General features: G+C 40.8%; 1 protein-coding gene across 2 annotated transcripts in view; it reads right to left on the reverse strand.

Moving 5' to 3' along the window:
- Positions 1–20092, reverse strand: part of CHPT1 (choline phosphotransferase 1) — a 36444-nt gene extending 16352 nt beyond the window's left edge. The window contains exons 1-3 of one of the 2 annotated variants that reach the window (XR_005026131.2): positions 19667–20092; positions 7536–7683; positions 7095–7236 (exon numbers count right to left, since the gene is read on the reverse strand). Coding sequence is in view for 1 of the 2 variants with exons in the window: in XM_036891559.2 (XP_036747454.2) it covers positions 7095–7236; positions 7536–7683; positions 19667–19939 (563 nt within the window). In the remaining variant the exon portion in view is untranslated. The remainder of the gene's footprint in view (positions 1–7094; positions 7237–7535; positions 7684–19666) is intronic. The other variant, XM_036891559.2, reaches the window with a different exon arrangement.
- Positions 20093–20687: the final 595 nt, after the last annotated feature.

A 20687-nucleotide genomic window follows, 5' to 3' on the forward strand; every position in this document is an offset into this window, starting at 1 on the left:
TTCTCTAATAATTCTTTGTATTTCTGTGGGGTCCGTCATGATTTTTCCTTTCTCGTTTCTGATAGTGTTGATTTGTGTTGACTCTCTTTTCCTCTTAATAAGTCTGGCTAGAGGCTTATCTATTTTGTTTATTTTCTCGAAGAACCAGCTCTTGGTTTCATTGATTTTTGCTATTGTTTTATTCTTCTCAATTTTATTTATTTCTTCTCTGATCTTTATTATGTCCCTCCTTCTGCTGACCTTAGGCCTCATTTGTTCTTCTTTTTCCAATTTCGTAATTGTGACATTAGACCATTCATTTGGCTTGTTCTTCCTTTTTAAAATATGCTTGGATTGCTATATACTTTCCTCTTAAGACCGCTTTTGCTGTGTCCCACAGAAGTTGGGGCTTAGTGTTGTTGTTGTCGTTTGTTTCCATATATTGCTGGATCTCCATTTTGATTTGGTCATTGATCCATTGATTATTTAGGAGCGTGTTGTTTAGCCTCCATGTGTTTGTGAGCATTTTTGATTTCTTTGTACAGTTTATTTCTAGTTTTATGCCTTTGTGGTCTGAAAGGTTGGTTGGTAGGATTTCAATCTTTTGGAATTTACTGAGGCTCTTTTTGTGGCCTAGTATGTGGTCTATTCTGGAGAATGTTCCATGTGCACTTGAGAAGAATGTGTATCCTGTTGCTTTTGGATGTAGAGTTCTGTAGATGTCTATTAGGTCCATCTGCTCTATTGTGTTGTTCAGTGCTTCCGTGTCCTTACTTATTTTCTGCCCAGTGGATCTATCCTTTGGGGTGAGTGGTGTGTTGAAGTCTCCTAAAATGAATGCATTGCAGTCTATTTCCCTCTTTAGTTCTGTTAGTATTTGTTTCACATATGCTGGGGCTCCTGTGTTGGGTGCATATATATTTAACATGGTTATATCTTCTTGTTGGACTGAGCCCTTTATCATTATGTAGTGTCCTTCTTTATCTCGTTACTTTCTTTGTTTTGAAGTCTATTTTGTCTGATATTAGTACTGCAACCCCTGCTTTCTTCTCGCTGTTGTTTGCTTGAAATATGTTTTTCCATCCCTTGACTTTTAGTCTGTACATGTCTTTGGGTTTGAGGTGAGTTTCTTGTAAGCAGCATATAGATGGGTCTTGCTTTTGTATCCATTCTATTACTCTGTGTCTTTTGATTGGTGCATTCGGCCCATTAACATTTAGGATGACTATTGAAAGATATGTACTTATTGCCATTGCAGGCTTTAAATTCGTGGTTACCAAAGGTTCAAGGTTAGCCTCTTTAGTATCTTACTGCCTAACTTAGCTCGCTTATTGAGCTGTTATATACACTGTCTGGAGATTCTTTTCTTCTCTCCCTTCTTATTCCTCCTCCTCCATTCTTCATATGTTGGGTGTTTTGTTCTGTGCTCTTTCTAGGAGTGCTCCCATCTAGAGCAGTCCCTGTAAGATGTCCTGTAGAGGTGGTTTGTGGGAAGCAAATTCCCTCAGCTTTTGTTTGTCTGGGAATTGTTTAATCCCACCATCATATTTGAATGATAGTCGTGCTGGATACAGTATCCTTGTTTCAAGGCCCTTCTGTTTCATTGCATTTAATATATCATGCCATTCTCTTCTGGCCTGTAGGGTTTTTGTTGAGAAGTCTGATGTTAGCCTGATGGGTTTTCCTTTATAGGTGACCTTTTTCTCTCTAGTTGCCTTTAAAACTCTTTCCTTGTCCTTGTTCTTTGCCATTTTAATTATTATGTGTCTTGGTGTTGTCCTCCTTGGATCCTTTCTGTTGGGGGTTCTGTGTATTTCCGTGGTCTGTTTGATTATTTCCTCCCCCAGTTTGTGGAAGTTTTCAGCAATTATTTTTTCCAAGATACTTTCCATCCCTTTTCCTCTCTCTTCTTATGGTACCCCTATAATATGGATATTGTTCCTTTTGGATTGGTCACACAGTTCTCTTAACATTGTTTCATTCCTGTAGATCCTTTTATCTCTCTCTATGTCAGCTTCTATGTGTTCCTGTTCTCTGGTTTCAATTTCATCAGTGGCCTCTTGCATCCTATCCATTCTGCTTATAAACCCTTCCAGAGTTTGTTTCATTTCTGTAATCTCCTTTCTGGCATCTGTGATCTCCCTCCAGACTTCATCCCATTTCTCTTGCGTATTTCTCTGCATCTCTGTCAGCATGTTTATGATTCTTATTTTGAATTCTTTTTCAGGAAGACTGGTTAGGTCTGTCTCCTTCTCTGGTGTTGTCTCTGTGATCTTTGTCTGCCTGTAGCTTTGCCTTTTCATGGTGATAGGAATAGTTTGCAGAGCTGGGACGAGTGACGGCTGGAAGGACTTCCCTTCTTGTTGGTTTGTGGCCCTCCTCTCCTGGGAGAACAGCGACCTCTAGTGGCTTGTGCTGGGTAGCTGCACACAGACAGGGCTTCTGCTTCCTGCCCGGCTGCTATGGAGTTTATCTCCGCTGTTGCTGTGGGCATGGCCTGGTTTGGGCAGCTGCTCCAAAGTGGTGGAGTCGCGTTGGAGGGGGGGAGGCCTGGAGGCTATTTATCTCCGTAAGGGGCCTCCCTGCTCCCTGCAGCCCAGGGGTTAGGGTGCCCAGAGATCCCCGGATTCCCTACCTGTGGATTAAGTGTCCCGCCAAAACAAAACAACGACCAAAAAAAATTTGTAATATTAAAAAAATTAAAATATAAAATAAAAAATGGCCTCTCGTTTTTCTTTATTCTCCGGCGCCAGCCTCAAGCATCTGCTCACTGGTCTTGCTGCCCTGTTTCCCTAGCATCCAGGGCCCCCTGGGCACGTACTGTGTCTGCACTCTGGCCCGGATGGCTGGGGCTGGGTGTTCGGCAGTCCTGGGCTCCGTCTCCCTCCCGCTCTGCCTGCTCTTCTCCCGCCGGGAGCTGGGGGGAGGGGCGCTCGGCTCCCGCGGGGCCGGGGCTTGTATCTTACCCCCTTTACAAGGCACTGGGTTCTCGCAGGTGTGGATGTGGTCTGGATGGTGTCCTGTGTCTTCTGGTCTTTATTCTAGGAAGAGTTGTCTTTGTTATATTTTCATAGATATATGTGGTTTTGGGAGATTTTCGCTGCTCTACTCACACCGCCATCTTGGCTCCCCAGGATCTCTCTGAACAATTTTATCTGTACTCATCTAAATGCTTATGACCTCTAAATCCATATTTCCAAATCTGTATCTTTTTCCTGAGCTCCAGATTTTTGCGTCTCTCTCTATACCTCCTTTCCATCTCCACTTGGATACCACAGTCTTTTTTTTTTTCCTCACAGTAGTGATTTTATTGAATTAGTTGCTTTATAAAATGTTGCAGATGTCATAATTGTTAACATAACAATTTAACAAACTGTACTTAACTAGTGCTGTTTGCTGAGCATGTTTTATAAAGGGAAGGAAATGCCAAAACCCCATTAAAGTTGTTCCCTTGCAGCCAGGAGAACAATGCCCTGGAGTCTTTAGATGCTAGGGGAATACTTACTATTGCTCTGAGAATGTAAGAAATGTAAGCATTAATGATAAAATTAAGCCAGATATGGAAGAAAAGACTCCTTGACTGAGTCATTTTGGAGGCAGTTAGGAGGAAAATGTGAACTGAATGTTAATCCACAAATAAAAGGAAAATGTGAGTAATGATATCCAGTATTTATAAGATCAGCAGCAGGCAAACCAAGGCCTTCAGGATGCAAGGAGAAACAGCTTAGATGAAAAAGGTAAATATAAAAGTATGATGTATGATACTTTATGGAGAAAAAGGGGGAAAGGGACTAACATTTACTGAGCATCTATTATGAGTCTTGTGAGCTATAATTATTCCTGTTTTTTAGAGGGGGAAATTGAAGTGACCTTCCCATGCCTGTAGGGGAACAGCTGCATAGTGCTATAGGAAAATGACTTCAGAGCCAACATTCTTCCACTACACTTACATCTCATCATCAGAGTTTTATACTCTTGAATTACATTATGTTATTGATAATTTTCCCAGGGTCTGACTAGTGATGAGAAGTAACCAGGAAAGCCGATAGGGAGTACAGAACAAACTTTCAGTGAACTAAGTGATACATATGGGGATTGGAACATTGATACATATGGGGGCTAGGAACCCTTGGTTTCACATATGCATCATTATACCACTGATTTTAAATTAAACTTGAGGGTTTTTTCTCCCTCTCTACCTCTTAATGATAAATAAATGACAATTATTGTATCTGGGAAAAAGAAAGCTGAAAGTATATGATAAAAAAGGGTGAAATCCTTCAATATTCAAACTATGAAGAGACAGGTGAAACTTGAAATGTATATTAGACAAACACAGGAATATTTTGTATAACATTTTACAGACTTAGAGAGCTTATTAATGGGTCCAAGTTTAAAAAAAAATGGATCTAAAAAAGACTTTAAAAATGTAAGAAAGATGGATACTGGGGATATGGTGCACATATATCTTTACTTCCCAAACTGTTATTGTGAAGGACAATTACAACAGTGTTATTCAAAGTGTGGTCTAGGGTTTGCGACCAACCTGCACTGAGATAAGTATAGAAGTTAGGATTTAAGCATTTAAAAATTTCTATAATAATTTGACAGAGTAGTTTTCTTTCTGTTGAGTCAAATGAAATATTGGGGACTGTGTTTTGTAAGTCTGCTTTTTTTAAATTGATTAAATTGCATATTATTAATCCATGATGAATGGTGGGGAAGTAAAAAGTAGTCCTATACCACAAATATTCTGAGAAGTGGAACTAACACCATATGGAAATTCCCATGCATTTGAAACGAAAGAAAATTAACACAGAGTCTGAATATTCACATGTAAACAACAAAATGCCACCTAATCTAAGTTAACACTGGATTTGGTTTCAGTTTTAAGATTAAGCCTGAAGCATTGTTTGCTCCATTGAATAGTACAAAACCCCTGCTACATAGGAGCAAATGTGCTATAAATAGGATATACCTTGTCTCACATGGCAAGCGTTAATACAGGGACAGATTTTAACTATAATCCAATAAATTATTCCACTAACTTTGCTAAGGAAAATACTAATGTGTCACTGATTAACTAAAAAAAACCTTAATAGTTGAAAATTCTAGTTAAAAAGTTATTAATTTTTGTGGTTTCAATGATCTAAATCAAGGTGACAAATTCATGTTTGTATTGAAATCTACTATTTTCAAGACATAAAACATGTAACAAAATAGTCACAAGTAAAACAGTGTGTCTATTTCTGTTCTATGAAACAGTATAGGACAGTATTTTTTTATATTCATAATAAAAGTAGAGTGGTATTTAAACAGTCACTCTCTTCCTTCCCCTCTTCACAGAAGTAGGAGAGTCACTCAGCCATGGGCCCTGAGCCCCACTGTGCATTCTTGCTGGGTGTGCCAAGAATGCAAGATCCTGAGCACACTTTACCAGGCCAGTTCTTAGGCCTGTGGATGCAGTGAGCACCCTTGAAGGATGAGGTTTGGACCCCCCCCAGAGAGCAGGCTTGCTCCTATTCACTGGAAAAGCAACGGATTCCTCAGTGCTCCTGTCCCGTGACACAGGCAGGCACCTGGTCCCACCGGCGTGGCCCCACAGGACTCGGGGGTGGGGGCATGGGAACCTGGCAGCAATGGGAACCTCGGGCCCCTGCTCTTGCCCTGAGTAATAAAGTTGTCTTCTGCCTCTAACACACGTGTTTTGTGTCTTCTGCCAGCATCCCTGAAACATGAACAGGCTTGTTTCGTAGCTTGTAAATAGGGTAAAACCCCAGATTCTTTACAGTTTCTTTATATAGGCATTTATTGCTGTCTAGTGAACTATATGTGGTATTTCCTTGTTTAGCTCAATTTATCATCTGCCTCCCATATTAGGATGTAAACCCCAAGGGGGACAGGGGTTTTTGTCTGTTTCATTTACTCTTAATACCTTAGCATCTAGAATAGGGCCTAGTATATATCTTGGATGCTCAGTAAAAACATATATAAATATTGTAAAAATATGTATTGAAATTGTTTAAATATTATATCAGGATTCAAAAAATCATTCAAATTATGTTGACCTTCCATTCTCAAATTGATTTTAACTAAATTTCTTTTGTGTGCTTATTTCCTTATTAAATCTGATAAATACTTAAGACATCTTATTTTCTTTTAGTAAGAGTTACTTTTAATGTCACTCATGAGAAAGTAAATATACAAAAGAAACTGAATTAAAAGAAAAAGAGCATGGTCTAGTAGTGTTAAATTTATTACTGACTACTTCTGTCTACCAAATTCTATACTAAGTCCTTTAGATAAATTGTCATTTAATCTTGACAATAACCCATTAACACAATTACAGCCATTTTGCAGATGAAGAAACTGAGGGAAATGAGGTTAAATAATTTATTTCTGGTCAGATAATGTGTATGTTAGGGCCAAAATTGGATTCTACCCAGTCTGGTTCCCCAGCAGGTGCTTTTAAACTAGCATACTTAAAGCAGAATCAATATTGTCCAATAAATAATTTAAAGGGCTTTGAAAATTAGAAAAAAACTAAGTATCAAAAAGTAGTAATATTTAGTAAACAACCTTACACACTTTTCCCCCCAATGAAACAAAGTCTCATTTGGCGTGTTTTTTATTCAGTCTTTTAAAAGGAGGAAAACCACATAAAACAGCGTTAAATGAAACCAAGAATCTCACGATTACCTGTTGTTAGTGACTAATGTAAGGGGTTCCCCTTTTGAGGCACATAAATTTTTACCAAAAAGGACATTTAGATTCCATAGCTCATTATTTTATGAATGTGGTTTACTTAAGAACTGAATGTTCTTTTCCTTTATTTTTCAGGTTTCCTATTTTTCTCTTAATCTTGTCTAATGTAAGCTTGGGTTAGTAAATTAGTAAGGTGGAGAATGCGAGAAAAAAAAATATGCTCAAATAGGTAACCATGACATAGAGAATACCTAAAAGACTTAAGGTGTGGCACTTATGCATGCTTTAATAAGTCAAAAGATAATTTAAATTCCTGACTGAAGCTTTGTCTCCCTTACTGTGGATAAATGAAGTATAACAGGATTGCGAAAATTAATTATACTTAAAAACGTACAACTTGAAACACATACTTTCCAAACCTCAACACGCCTGACACGTAGGTCTGCCAATGAGCACAGTAAAATATGAACATTCCGACAAAGGAGCAGAAAAACAGCCAGTCAGGATGAGTTCCTAGGCGGATCGCAATGGAAGCCCCAGTGGCCATAAATACTGAAAGAAACAAATTTAAGAACCATTAGGAATTAAAAGTAATGAAATAAGTGCCATGTACTGTTTAGAAAGAAGTTTTATATATAGAAATACATAATCTTGGCATCAAAATAGGGTTCACTACACAAAATTAATTCTTGAACATACTTTTAAAATACGCTGTGCAAACCTGCTCCCAAATGCGCACCCATACAAAAAACTGACCATCCAAACAGCTCAGTTCACTTTGATTTCTAAGCCATCATTAAAAAAACAACAACAAACAACTCAACTGTAGGACAAAACCTCCACTAATTTACCTGTGGAAAGAGAGTCACAACCATGGTCAAAAAGCTCCCCTAAAGGAGAACAAGAATTTGTTCTTCTGGCTTGTTTCCCATCAATAGCATCCAGTGACTGATAGATAAAGAGTCCCAGGGCACAGAAAAGGTATGTCCAGTACGGTGCCTAAAAATAAATGTAAACAATAAATATTATTAAGTGACAATAAGCTTCCTTGTTTGAAAATAGTTCAATCGATGCCAATTGACACATTTTCTTGTGTTCTCACTTTCTGTCACCTCAGAGTGTTGTAAAGACCATTTTTAACCCTCCTTCTACAGATGAGAATTAAATTGAGAACTGAAGTGAATTGCTCTAAGTCCTCTGGATAGAGGGTCCCAGAAGTTCACACTGTGAGAAGCACAAAAGTTAATTGAGCAAGGATGAAAAGCCGGGCTTTGATACCTAGTACACAGTTCTTTTAATAATACTATTTTAAAAATATAACATAACTTTTTAATGTAAATTTAATATAATACTATTTATATATGGCACTTATTTGAAATTATTCAGTAAGTCTTTGATATGAAAAAAGATCTTCAACACCAACCACAGATCCCTGCTCCCATTCATGATGGGGTGCCCTGGGACTGAATTTACTCTCTCACCTTATATAACTAGAAAAGTAATAAAGTAAATGAAATGGCAGTTTTTAGACACTGCAGGCAGTTCTGCACTGTGATCTCTGACACCAGGGAAGCAAACGAGGCGAGCCTATGACTGCTCTACTCAATGCCTGTAGGCAGTTTGCAGACGCCAGTACAGGAGTACTGGGGAACCTGAGCAAGGCCCAGCAATCTTGCTGTGCTGCAGAGAAATGAGTAGTTCAGGAAAGCCAAGGCACCTGGAACTTGTGGAGCAAAGCACCAATGAAGAAAGGGGAACACACTGTGGAGAGCTACAGAAGGGTACCTTGAGTCTTTGGCTGAGAAGTGACCTGTTCTGAATGAGACAAAACCACCAACCAACGCCAAGGAAAGAACTGCCCCAAGAACAAGGCACACGATTCTTGAAGCCCATAGAGAGCTGGGAACTGTTCACATTCTTACCAGGCAGAGCAGAAAGACCTTGTAATCCTTAGGCCATCAGGTACAGGTCTCAGAAGTGTATTGCCTTAGCAGTGTGGGTCAATTAGCCACAGACAGACAGCTGCCCTGGACAGCCCTAAGGGATGTAAAATCCAGCCTCAAAAGGATCTGATTGATTCCAGGTAACTTAACTATAGCCAAAACAAAGTACAACATCTTAAAGGAATACAAAAAGAAAAAAAAATTAGCACTCAAAAATATAACACTCACAATGTTTGGCATCCAATTAAAAATTACCAGTCATACAAAAAGCAGGAGAACATGATTCCCCAGCTAGGAGTAAAATCAATCAGTGGAATCAGATTCAGGAATGACAGACACTGGACTTAGCAGATGAGGATATTGAAAGTATAAACAAGCCTTCCATGTTCAAGAAAGTGGCAGAAAACATGAGAGACTCAGAAATGAAAACCTCCAGAAATGAAAAATACAGGACTTGAAATGTAAATATACTCTATGAAATTAACAGAATATCAGACAGTGCAGACAGAGGTCAATGAAATTGTAGACTATTAATGGACTCTATCCAAAATGATGTGCAGAAAGAAAAAAGACTAAAAATGATTGAGTTGGGTATCCATGACCTGTGGGACAACAGAAGCAGTCAGATAAGTAATAAGTCAGATACATATAAGTAATTGGAAACTAATGTAAAGTATAAGAAGAAACAATGACTGAAGATTTCCCAATTCGATGAAATCTATAAATGCACACATCCAAGAATCTCAACAAAGCCCAAGCAGAATAAATATTTTTAAAAATGCACCAGGGCACATCATATCAAATTGCTTCTGTTCCAGTGATACACAGAAAATCCTAAGAGAAGCAAAAGGGAAAAAGACACATTACATACATAATGTCTTCTACTTAGAAGAAAAGGAGTATAAATTAGAAATAATTTAAGAATAGAGGCAACCTGAGTTATGAACATGCATATTAAAGTGTCACATTCAGTTCTGATTTGCATACTTTTAAAGGTTTATCTGGAAACTGTGAAACAATTTAAGAGAGGGCTAAAAAACAAAGAAGTGAGACATCATTATGACAGTACAACAGTGAAAACAACAAAATTAAACATCTAGAATCTTTTGAAAGAATCCCAAAGTGCTTTGCAGATAACAACTCTGGTAATTAGCTATTTTCAAACCAGCAAATTCTTACCCATTTTCCTGGAATGGAAAGTTATATTGTTCAATTTTAATAACCAAAGGAGAGCAAAGTTACATTTCAAATGTATGTAAAAATTGGAAATTGAAGTTATTAAATTTTTGGAATGACATTAAAAAATCACTGTTCTTCTTATCGTCTAGTTTCCATCAATACTTTTCCCCTAAGTGACAGACTTCTGAATGTCAGTCATCTACCACACAGGAATTTCATTTGTCCCTTCTACGCACAGAATTTTCTTATACTGAAAATTTGGAGCTTTTCAAGAAGCATCCCAAAGGTCCACATTAAAAGCTTAATTCTGACCTCTGATCTGGGAGACTGGCTATGGTAAAGGTCAAGGCATTCATGGAAATCCAAACTGAAATAAATTCAGTTACTCCTGGATACCACAGTTGGGGACGAACTCTGCCCTTCACTTGGAAAAAGAAAATGAAGGCTGATTCATTAGTTTAAAACTACTGCATTAGGATACTAGAGAAGGTAAAGACTTAGAGCTTTAAAAGGTAAAGAGAGGAAGGGGGAATTAAAACAGAGAAGGAGAGAAGACATCTAGGCAGAAACAAAGGTAGAGACCAGAAAATGAAAGGTTTAGTACAAGTCAGTGACTAGATGTTGCTGGAACAGAAGATCCATAGGTACAACGATAAGATTGGAAAGGAAATAACATTATCTTAAAAGCACAGCAAAGGGCATTTTTTTTGTTTAATGCAGCAGTCCACAGGGACAGGGCAGTTACTATAATGTTCTTTTTATTAGAGATGAAAAGTGAAATTTAGGGAGGGATCACAAAATCCCATCCAGAGAAGCAGCCAGACTGGATCCAGGAATCAAACCTGGCTCTGCTGACCTGCCCTGAGATAGGGCATCTCTTAGGCCCCAGGCTGCACAGACCAGATGGAGTGTCTCAGCTGGATTCTTGTTTCATAGACTACGCATTCCTTCAAACTTGCGGAGAAGCACTTTTTTGTCCGGTGCAGGAGATGGCTGTGAGCCATGTGAGCTTTCATTGAGCCATGTGAGCTTCCTATCTTTGAAATGTTGACAGTCACACTGGCCCTCCAGCACCTTTCACACCTTTTCCAATCTTCCCAAGGCCATAGGTGCCTGAACTGTCTTCTCGTTACCCTGCTGTCATCACCTGCATTCTGGCCTGAAAGCTATTAAATAGTCTGCAAGTTTTCAATTTCTTTTCTAATCTGTTGTCTCTGCAAAACAGGCTCCGTGTTGGAGATCCATTTGCCAGGAACAGCAGGACCCTTCCTTCCTGCAGGGAGTCTTCTCAAAACGGTGTAATTACAGAAGAGACTGCAGGTTGCAGCAGAATCTACAGAGCCACCCCAACTTAATTCTAGCTTTCATGTAAACTTATTTTCAAAAATTTTAAATGTAAGCATGGAAAAATCAGGCTTGGAGTAGGAACTTCAAAGTTATAACAATATATTAGGACACTTCTATAGAAGGAAGCTTTTCCAAAAAGTAGATCTTCTCCAGGTAATATAAGCTCCCTAACATTTAAAGTTTTTAATTATATAATTTTCATAGTATCTATTATATCCTTTAAAATCAGAATTTAAAAAATATTACCATACAAATACTTCCAGGTGAAACATGAAGATCTACATCATTCTTTTAAATGAAGAATATAGTATTCAACTCTGTGGCTATTATCACAATTTAAGCAATAACTTTACTAATGATGAATCGTATAGGAGTTCATGAAAGATTATGTTTTCCTAGAAAGCAAAATAATCACTAACAATCAATCATAACCCCTAGTCATTAAAAAAATCATTAATAAATTTAATTACTTTTCAGTTACATCACTGAAAAGGAGCTGTATAAAAGTATTTGGTAAATTTTATTTTTCCTACTTAATTACAGGATGCTATTATTCGTTATAGAATTAGAGTAATTAGAGATCTGAACCAAACTAAATGGCAACTGTTCTTGTTAAAAACAACCGATCAGAGAGAACCCTCACATGTGGACCAGCTATTTATCCTGGGTATCATACCTCTTTTCGTACATGTGTTTGAATGAGTACACCATCAGGAGAAGGAAAAAGATACTTAGAAAGGGATCAATGAGCACATCTCTGCTCACCAGACAAACTGTTCTTACAGCTCGGATTTTAAAATACAGGATTTGCTCTAACAGGTTCTTAGGTTTCTGTAGATGAAAATGCTGGAAGAGATGGTCTCCAAGGCTCTATATTTTGTATTAGAATAAAATCCTCTCAAAGGTATGAATCATGTTGTCTGTTGTTAAATTCCACTGTATACACCATAGGAGCTAAATAACTAGATTAAAACCAACCGATGACCTAAGTGTTTCCTACCAGGTAATAGAATATCTGGTAACCTATCTGTTAAAATGATTTCCAAGGGGAAGAACACATGCTCTGTCTGGGCTTTTCTTGGAGAAAGGTTAAGAATGTGGACCCTTGCTTTGCATTAACAGCCAAGTGAACTGGATGCATTACTTAACCGATTGGCACTTCAGTCTCCCTCTTCGAAAAATGATAATAATTACTATGCCTGTAACATTCTGAGAACTAAGTGAATTATTACATATAAAGTGCTTAGAAAAGTACCTGGCATACGGAAGGAGCTCAGTAAATTTTAATTATTATTACTGATGCAACAGAAGATAATTTTCTGTGATTCATGGGTAGACTTTTCATTGTAATATTTGTCTTTATTTTAATATATTTTGGAAAAAGTTAATAAAAACATAGCTAGCAAGCTATCAAATCTATCATGTTATAGCTACTAAGGCTTAGAATGAGTATGTCTTTAGAAAGGAGCCCATTTAAAGTTGATGTGAAGAAAAATAGTAAATAAAAAATAGTATAGGTAATACACATAAGCAAAAAATCTTAGTAAATAAAAAATAGTATAGGTAATACACATAAGCAAAAAAACTTTAGGAAATACTGGAACTATACAATGTCTACTTCAATGAATATTTATACTTAAAAAATACCTCTTTGCTTTAAACTGCTTTGGTACATTGACGCAGATACAAAAGGTATTACATAACCAGTAACAATTACATCAGCTGGTCACAAGGAGATCTCAATTAAGCAACAACTGACTTCTCTCTCCATTAAAATAGAAGCTGCATTTATAAGAGGTAAGAAGAAAGAAAATTAGAAGACAGATCATACCTATGTGACAAAAATGTAATGCTGTGACTGGATCTATATTGTCAGAACTCAACCAAGAATCAGGAGAAGTGCAAGTTGCAGCGCTCCAAAATCGTGTGACTATAGACTATCTACTGTTAAAAGAACATATGGGATGTGAACAGTTCCCAGGAATGTGTTGTTTTGTCTGATTTTTCTCAAACTATTCAAATTTAGTTAGACAATATCCATCATATTATTGATAAGTTTTCACAAATGCCTAGGGTACATAACTGGTTTTCTTGGTTTCACTGGATATGGCTGGTAATTGTAGGTCTGCTTTTGTTATGTGTCTGTATTCCTATTCTGTTAATGTGTGTAAGCAATTTAATTAGTTGTTAAAACCTATACATGCTTAAGTTACTCTACAAGAATATATGTCAAAGAAATAATCAATCTTCCCATGTTTTCTTCCGTCTGCTACTCCTATAGCTTTTCTTCTTCCTTCCTAATTACAGCCCTTTAGTAGAATTCATGCCTCATATCGAAAATTACTGAGTATTATAATTCTTCCAAGTGGTAAAGATACCTCAAGACCAATGCTGGTCATAGAAGCCACAGGGCATAAATCTGCAAAGAAGTAAAAAGCTAACCTTTTCAAAGAATATTGCGTCTCTCTCACTTACCAACTTTACATTTCCCTGTATGGCCCTGGAATATGGCTGGTTAGCCAGAGACGGGTAAGATTCCTCAAGGGAGGAACAACCTAAGACAGGCACAGTCGCAGGGGGGCCATCAGGTGAGAAATTGGGGATCAAAAGAGGTGAGGCTTAGAACCTCACCCCCCTGTTTTGAGAGAAATCTTCTGCATCGTGGATGTTTTGTTGCCCTTGTCTAGCTTGGATTAATACTTAGTCTATAGGCACACACCTGATCATCTACATTTGCCCTCTTACAGCACTAAACTATGTTTTCTACCTTTATCTTGCATCTACCTACCACTTCAGCATTTTATTAAACATAATAATAATAATAAGGGAGAAATGTGGGATTCACATATAAATCAAGTATAAAAATCAAACGAATATTCATATCTGACTTGATTGTTTATAGTTCATGATGCATGATCAAAACCAAAAGTTTCTGTGATATGACTGCCCTTGCACTGTTCACCATGTAAGAACTTATTCACTATGTAAGAACTTGTTCACCATGTAAGAACTTGTTCGTTATGCTTCAGAAGATTGGAGACTGTTGAGAATTAGGCTTGGGGTTGATTAATGATTGTGCACTGAGTCCCCTATACAGAATTTTATTGTTGTTAACAACCATTTGATCAATAAATATGAGAGATGCCCTCTCAAAAAAAAAAAAAAATTCCAACAGTATGGGGTTGGGGGGAATCCCAAGTGGGAGAACACATCCACATACCAGGAGGGTGGTGCACCCCAATTCTACTGGGACAGAAACTCCTGCCCTTGAACCCTCCCAGAGCTTGGCCTATATATCTCTTCATCTGGCTATTCATCTGTATCCTTTATCATATTCTTTAATAAACTGGTGAACATAAGTAAAAAAAAAAAATGTAATGCTGGTGTAGTGTTGAAAGGTGGACTTGGTGATTCTCATGATTTTTAAAAGAACTTCCATGGAGTTTCTAATAGACTTCTCTGACACTTGTTCTAACCTGTACTGCGCACCTGCTGTGAGGCTAACAGCACTTATTTACAGAGGGAGGGCTCCCATCTGAGGCCTGGAAGGCTCCATAAGTGGTTGGTGGTCAGGAAGAGTAAGATCTTTCCCAGTCAGGCCAATCAGGAAGGGCCCTAGGGGCTAACTGGTTTTAACTGGGACCTTTGGCCTTGGCTCTGCTTAGGAGGACAAGCATTAGAGACGAGCACACCCATTTCAGGATGAGCAAGTAACAAGCTGGCGGAAGGACCCAAGGCAGGGCCCACAGTTGCAGATCAGCCAGCACTGCAGGGCCGGAGAGGCTTTCTCAGGACATTAGAAATCTGTCCTTTGAATGGTAGCTTTCTTACTTTTCATATTTTGTGTGAATCGTCCTTTTTTTTTTAACCTGCTTTGGTACTCACTAGAGCTCTCACTGAGAAGGCCAGTGTCCCACCAGGTGAAGGGGAACGGGAAAGGAGCGGTGTGCAGACAGACCGGGGCCAGGGTTCCTGTCCACACCAGCTGTGCTGGATGCTCTAACATCTGCTCTGTTCTTTAATTTCACAAAATCCAAGTGGTCGCAGCCTTTATGCCTGGGTCAAACACTCCAGGACTGGGATTTAAAGCTCTTTCTCTGCACCTCAGTGCCATGTTTTATCCACATTTGAACCAGAAGGCTAAGAGAAGGACAGCTCGTTCCTTGGGAACCAAGGGCAGGCAAGCCACGACTCATAGGGCCAAGTCCCAGAGCAAAGCTACTGCCACAGGACCTGCAGAGGCTCCTTCTGAACAGGGCTGGGACTAGGGGGGAGTGGCCGTGGCTCAGACCAAAGGAGGCATTTACTCTCAGGGTCCTGCATGTGCCCCCTTTAACTCTGAGGCCTGAGTGCCTGCTTGCCTCACTTTAGTCCCTGCTCTGCTTCTAGAACTTTCACTCCCTTAAAGTTTGGAGTTTATATTCCCCCTTTGGAGTTTATATTCTGACTTCCTCACAGAAACCTGATTTTTGGTTCAACATTCTAAACAAAAGCAATGTATCATTCAGTGCCCTTTGACCTGGCCCTCTGCTAGGCACCTGTCTGCTATAAACATACTCTTAACAGAGACACTGACATGGATTCATATACCAAGGTCAAGAGTCCTGACTTAAGACTTGAGTTACTGAGAGGGTTTAAAAAGAAAAGAGGGAGATAGGTGATAAAAAAAGAAATATTCTGGATTTGAAAGAAACCAAGCCTATAAACAAAATCTGAGTAGGAATCTAAAGATTGCCTTTTATTATTTCCCCAACAAATAATTCTTTATAGTGCAAAGGCAACTATAATCTGAATTATTTAGACAGGGAATACACCATTTCCTAGACAGGGAATAAACCATTTCTGACTTCCTCACAGAAACCTGATTTTTGGTTCAACATTCTAAACAAAAGCAATGTATCATTTGATGCCCTTTGACCTGGCCCTCTGCTAGGCACCTATCTGCTATAACCATACTCCTAACAGAGACACTGACATGGATTTATATACCAAGGTCAAGAGGGCAGAGCAAAAACATTTACTCAAATAACCTAAACGAGAACACAGCCACAGTTTACACCAGTCAAAAGCAAGAGTGTGAGTGTTTTGTGGTAGAGAACGCTACTGGGCTGGTACCTAAAGAACAGGATTCAAATCACTGAGTTGTCTCACAAACACATGTAGGCATTGCATTAAATAAGCCCTAAAGTCCCTCAGACCACAGGGGTTTGTGATTCTATTTTAGGATTAGGCAGCCAAGGAATGAGGGCCAAGAACTGCAAAGAGATTAACATTCAGAGAACTGCTTCATCAAGGTGAGGAGAGGGCAGTTCAGTTCATGCTTTGTCTGTTGGCCCTAACTCTTGGTTACTCTTAGTAAACTTACCCAGGCCAAACACTGCTAAGTATTTACTCTACGATCAGCTAAGACCGAGTAAGGTGGAAAAACATCATCTCCCAAGATTTCATTTAATTTCATTACTGCAGTCAACAATTTAGCAAATATTGCTAAGCATCTGCTTTGTGCAAGGAGCTGTGCTGTGGCGAATGTGTAAGTGGGCAATCACTGTTTTGAACTTAAAATCTGGTGGGTTGTTCTGCTCAATAAGGATGCACATAACCAAAACAAGATGGAGAAGTTCCACAGGACAGCTACAAAGTCTTGCAGAGGCCACATAGCTTTCCCTTCAGTTTCCTCATCTGTAAAACGGAGATAACAACAGTTCCTTTCTGCTAAGTTGTTGAGAGAATTAAATGAGATAATAGACAAAAGCAGCTTAAAATAATGCCTGGTGCCTAGTGAACACCCATTAATGTTAGTTATTTTTGTTATTATTATTGGAGTTAAGGGGATTCAGTGGTTGATTTGACTCTGGAGAAAGAAGAAAAATTTCTTTCCTAAGAAGGTAGTGTTAGAACTGGGCATTGAAAGATGGAAGTGGGACAGGATAAAAGAAGTTGGAGAAAAGAGAAGGACAAGGAGAGAATTCCTTGCTATGGTAAGTAGTTTGATTTGGCTGGAGTGGAAATTTCCCTAACAGAAATGGTGGTATGAAATGCAGTTTAGAGCACCATTGGAAGAGCTTAATATAAATCATCTAATTTTTCTATTAATATTCCTTCATCCCCAGTCATGCCCTAGAAATTAAGACAGTAGTTAAAAATAGATCAAATGTTATTGTTAGTATAGATACGTAGTCAGCATTACATATAGGTAATCTTACATGGGTAGGATTACATCCTACATGGGTAGATAAACTCAAGCATCTAAATCCAAAAACCTTGTTTCTTTTCTTGACCCTTTCTGGAAGCTATCTGTGAAGTCTGAAAAAGCACTATGGGTTCTTAAGTCTAAGTATCAGGAAACAAGTTCCAAGCCAGGTTAAAGTCACTTAACCCTCCAGGCCTCAATTTCCTTTTAATAAAAATATATACTACTATTGCTTCAGGATGGGTGGGTAGAAGAAATACTGAAATGGTGGAAAAGGCCAGTCTAGGAAGGGAAAAAACTTGCCATCCTCCTTGGGCTGATGTAAGACACAAATGCAGGAATGGATGCAAAAGCACTTTACATACCTGATAAAAATTACATAAAACACAAGGTGTTTTTCCTATATATCCCACAGAGAAACGCAGACACACCAGATGAGAAGGTGGTAGTACATGGTAAAAAACAATGAGTTTTGGAGTCAGACTGATATAAATCTGAATCCTGCCTGGTCCTGTTATTTACTAGCTCTGTGACCTGAAAGTAAAATAGCCTGAACTGCTTTTGCTTCTTTATACTATTGCTTGGATTTTATCAAACAGGCAGTGTGAATCCTGTAATGGCATTTCCCCTGACTGCTTCTGTGACTTAGAGGCATGTGCAGAATCTAATGACAAAACATTTCAGAAATTTCTCAGTTTTCATCTTATTATTTTAACCCTTACTCCCCTATTTTGGACCATTCTGATTTTTTCATTTTTTTTTGAAAAGTGTCTCAGATTCCACCCCCTCCTTTTTAAAATGAGGCTGAGCTTACAAATTAATTAATCACAATTTATGTCTTTCATTGGGCCCCCCTTGGCATTTTTAATGTGATATTTTAATGTGTTGAGTAACTTTTTAATTTTACTCAACAAATTACAATTTTCTACATTTATCTGCATGAAATATATCATTTAATCCTCACTGCATCCTTGTGAAATTGTTCTGGCAGGTGTTCATCCTTGTGAAATTTTCTGTTTTATAGGTAGGAAGCACACTGCCAGGTCTCTCCATGGTGTGGCGGAGCTGTTTTATAACCCAAGCCTTCCACTTCTAAATCCAGGGCTTCTTTCATGCCAGCCCACTGCCTCTGGGAAATTCTGCAAACAGCCTGCAGAAGCCCCAAACTAAAGCAATTTACTTTTTTCAAACAATATGGACATGAATAACAATGGGAACATCCGCCAAGAACTTATATATGATAAACATAACCATCAATTGGCAAGATGTGTTTCCAATGCAGGCTCCATGAAATGTTTTTTTAAAATAGATGCATATATGGAGGGTATGAAATATTTCCACTGTATTCCTGGCTTTCCAACCTCAAGTCGTTTTAGTTCTCCATAGACCTACACTCAAATATGATTATAAAGGAGGGCAGACACAAGAAAGCATCATCACAGAGTGTGCAACGTTAAGACTGAGCTCATGTCCTCTAAGAAATTGTAGATGGGAGGGAACCTCCTATGCCTCCTATTCGGTCCACGCTCAGCCCAAGAGCTGCTTCTGATTAACAGTCGTCCGACAACGTCCACATTATTTACGCTTACTTCCGGCACAGGTCAAATACTCATTACTAGTAAAACCTGTTGGCTTTTATGATCCCTGGGTGGAGATAATGATTACCACCTTGCTAACACTTTAGTTTGTTTTTTATGAAAAAGTCAAACAAGGAGGAAGTCACCTCTTAGAAGGGACTTATCTTTGACAAGAACTACCAGTAATTTCAGGATCACTAGCACAACCTTTGAGAAACAGACGATTATAAATAAAGTGTCCGAAGGGCACCTGGGGCTTGGCTAACCTGACCACAAAAGCCCTGGTGCCAGGCAGGAGATGGGGGTGTTCAGTCCCCAGTGTGCTAAGTAACCGTTGGCTGAGCCGTCCCGCAGCTTGGCGCCGGATGGGGTGGGGGGTCTCGGGCTCGAAGTGGCCCAGACAGCCCCTCCGCCGCCCGGGGGGTGGCCGGGGTGGACATGAGACTCGGGCAGTGACCTTGACAGCCCCTCCGCCGTCCGGGGATGGCCCAAGATGGACACGGGACAGGGGTAGAGGCGCGACAGACTCTAGGCGGCCCCAGGGGGGGTCTCAGGGGCAGTGGCCGTATTCGGCCCCTCCTGGCCTGGGACGTCAGCCTCGCGGGGGTCCCCGGTTCTCCGGGCGCCCCCCGCCGCGGGAGCGCGGCGCACCGGGCGCAGAGCCCGGGCGGGATACGCGGGCTCCCGGGACAGCAGTTGGGAGTCTCTCCGCCGCCAACGAGGCGCGGGCCGTGGGCGCACCCTACCTCCTCGGTGGCCGTGGGGCAGTAGGAGATGAGCACGAGCGTGGTGAGCAGGTTGACGGCGAGGCCCAGGAGGGTGATGGAGTTGGGGGCCATCCACAGCGGGACCCACTGGAGCAGCCAGGTCCAGCAGAGCTGCAGCGGCGGCTCGAGCAGCGAGACGCCCGCGGCGCTGTAGCGATGCTGCTCCAGCCGCCGCAGCTGCGCCGCACTCAGCGGCTCCGCCAGCGCCTTCAGCCAGCGCGGCGTCGGCCTGGCCCCGGCGCCCGCAGCCATGGCCGCCTGCGGGCCCCGCGGCGGCGAGGGAGCGCCTCCCGCGCCGGGCGCCAGGGCGCGGAGAGGCGGATGGAGGGGCTCGCGGGCCCGGGCCTGCGCCGGCCGGGGGGAAACTCGCCGGGCCGGCCCGCTGGGAATGAGGTGGAGGGCAGGCCGGTCGCCCCGTGTTCCGGGCCTCCGCCCCCAGAGCGGCGGGGCAGCGGGTGCGGCCGCGGGGGAGGGGGCGGGGCCGCTGGGAGGGGGAGGGGGCGGGGTTAGGGCGAGCCGGCGAGGTGCCTGGGAGGGCTGGGCCTGTCCTCAGGGGCGGCGTGGTCACCGTTAGGGCCCCGAGAGTAACTTTCTAATTGGTGTGCAAACGCCCTGACTTCCCCAAGGGCCTGATGCTTCTGCCTCTAAGGTCCCATTTTTCTCCTGGGACGTCTGGTAACGCTCCCCTGAAGGAAGTCTTCTCACTGGCTGGTTAGGACGCTGGTTCCTCTAATCTGTGGTCTTGGGCACAGCTCCATTCTCCTAGTGTGCGCATGCTCTGGCCTTTGGCTAGCCTCTGCAGGACCAGCTGCCTGCAGAACCTGGGGAAGGTTTGTGTGAGAACCTGATTTTGGGTCTTGGGTCACCGGCCTGATGGCCCCATCTGTCTGCCTGAAGAGAGGTCCTGATTGATAACACATAGCACAATACTTCCAACCCTGAGGGCAGGGGCCCTACCATGTATTTGCTCTAGAGTACCCTCACTGCGGGTTCGAGGTTC

Source organism: Manis pentadactyla, chromosome 10 (genome assembly GCF_030020395.1).
Source record: "Manis pentadactyla isolate mManPen7 chromosome 10, mManPen7.hap1, whole genome shotgun sequence".
Taxonomy (NCBI): Eukaryota; Metazoa; Chordata; class Mammalia; order Pholidota; family Manidae; genus Manis; species Manis pentadactyla.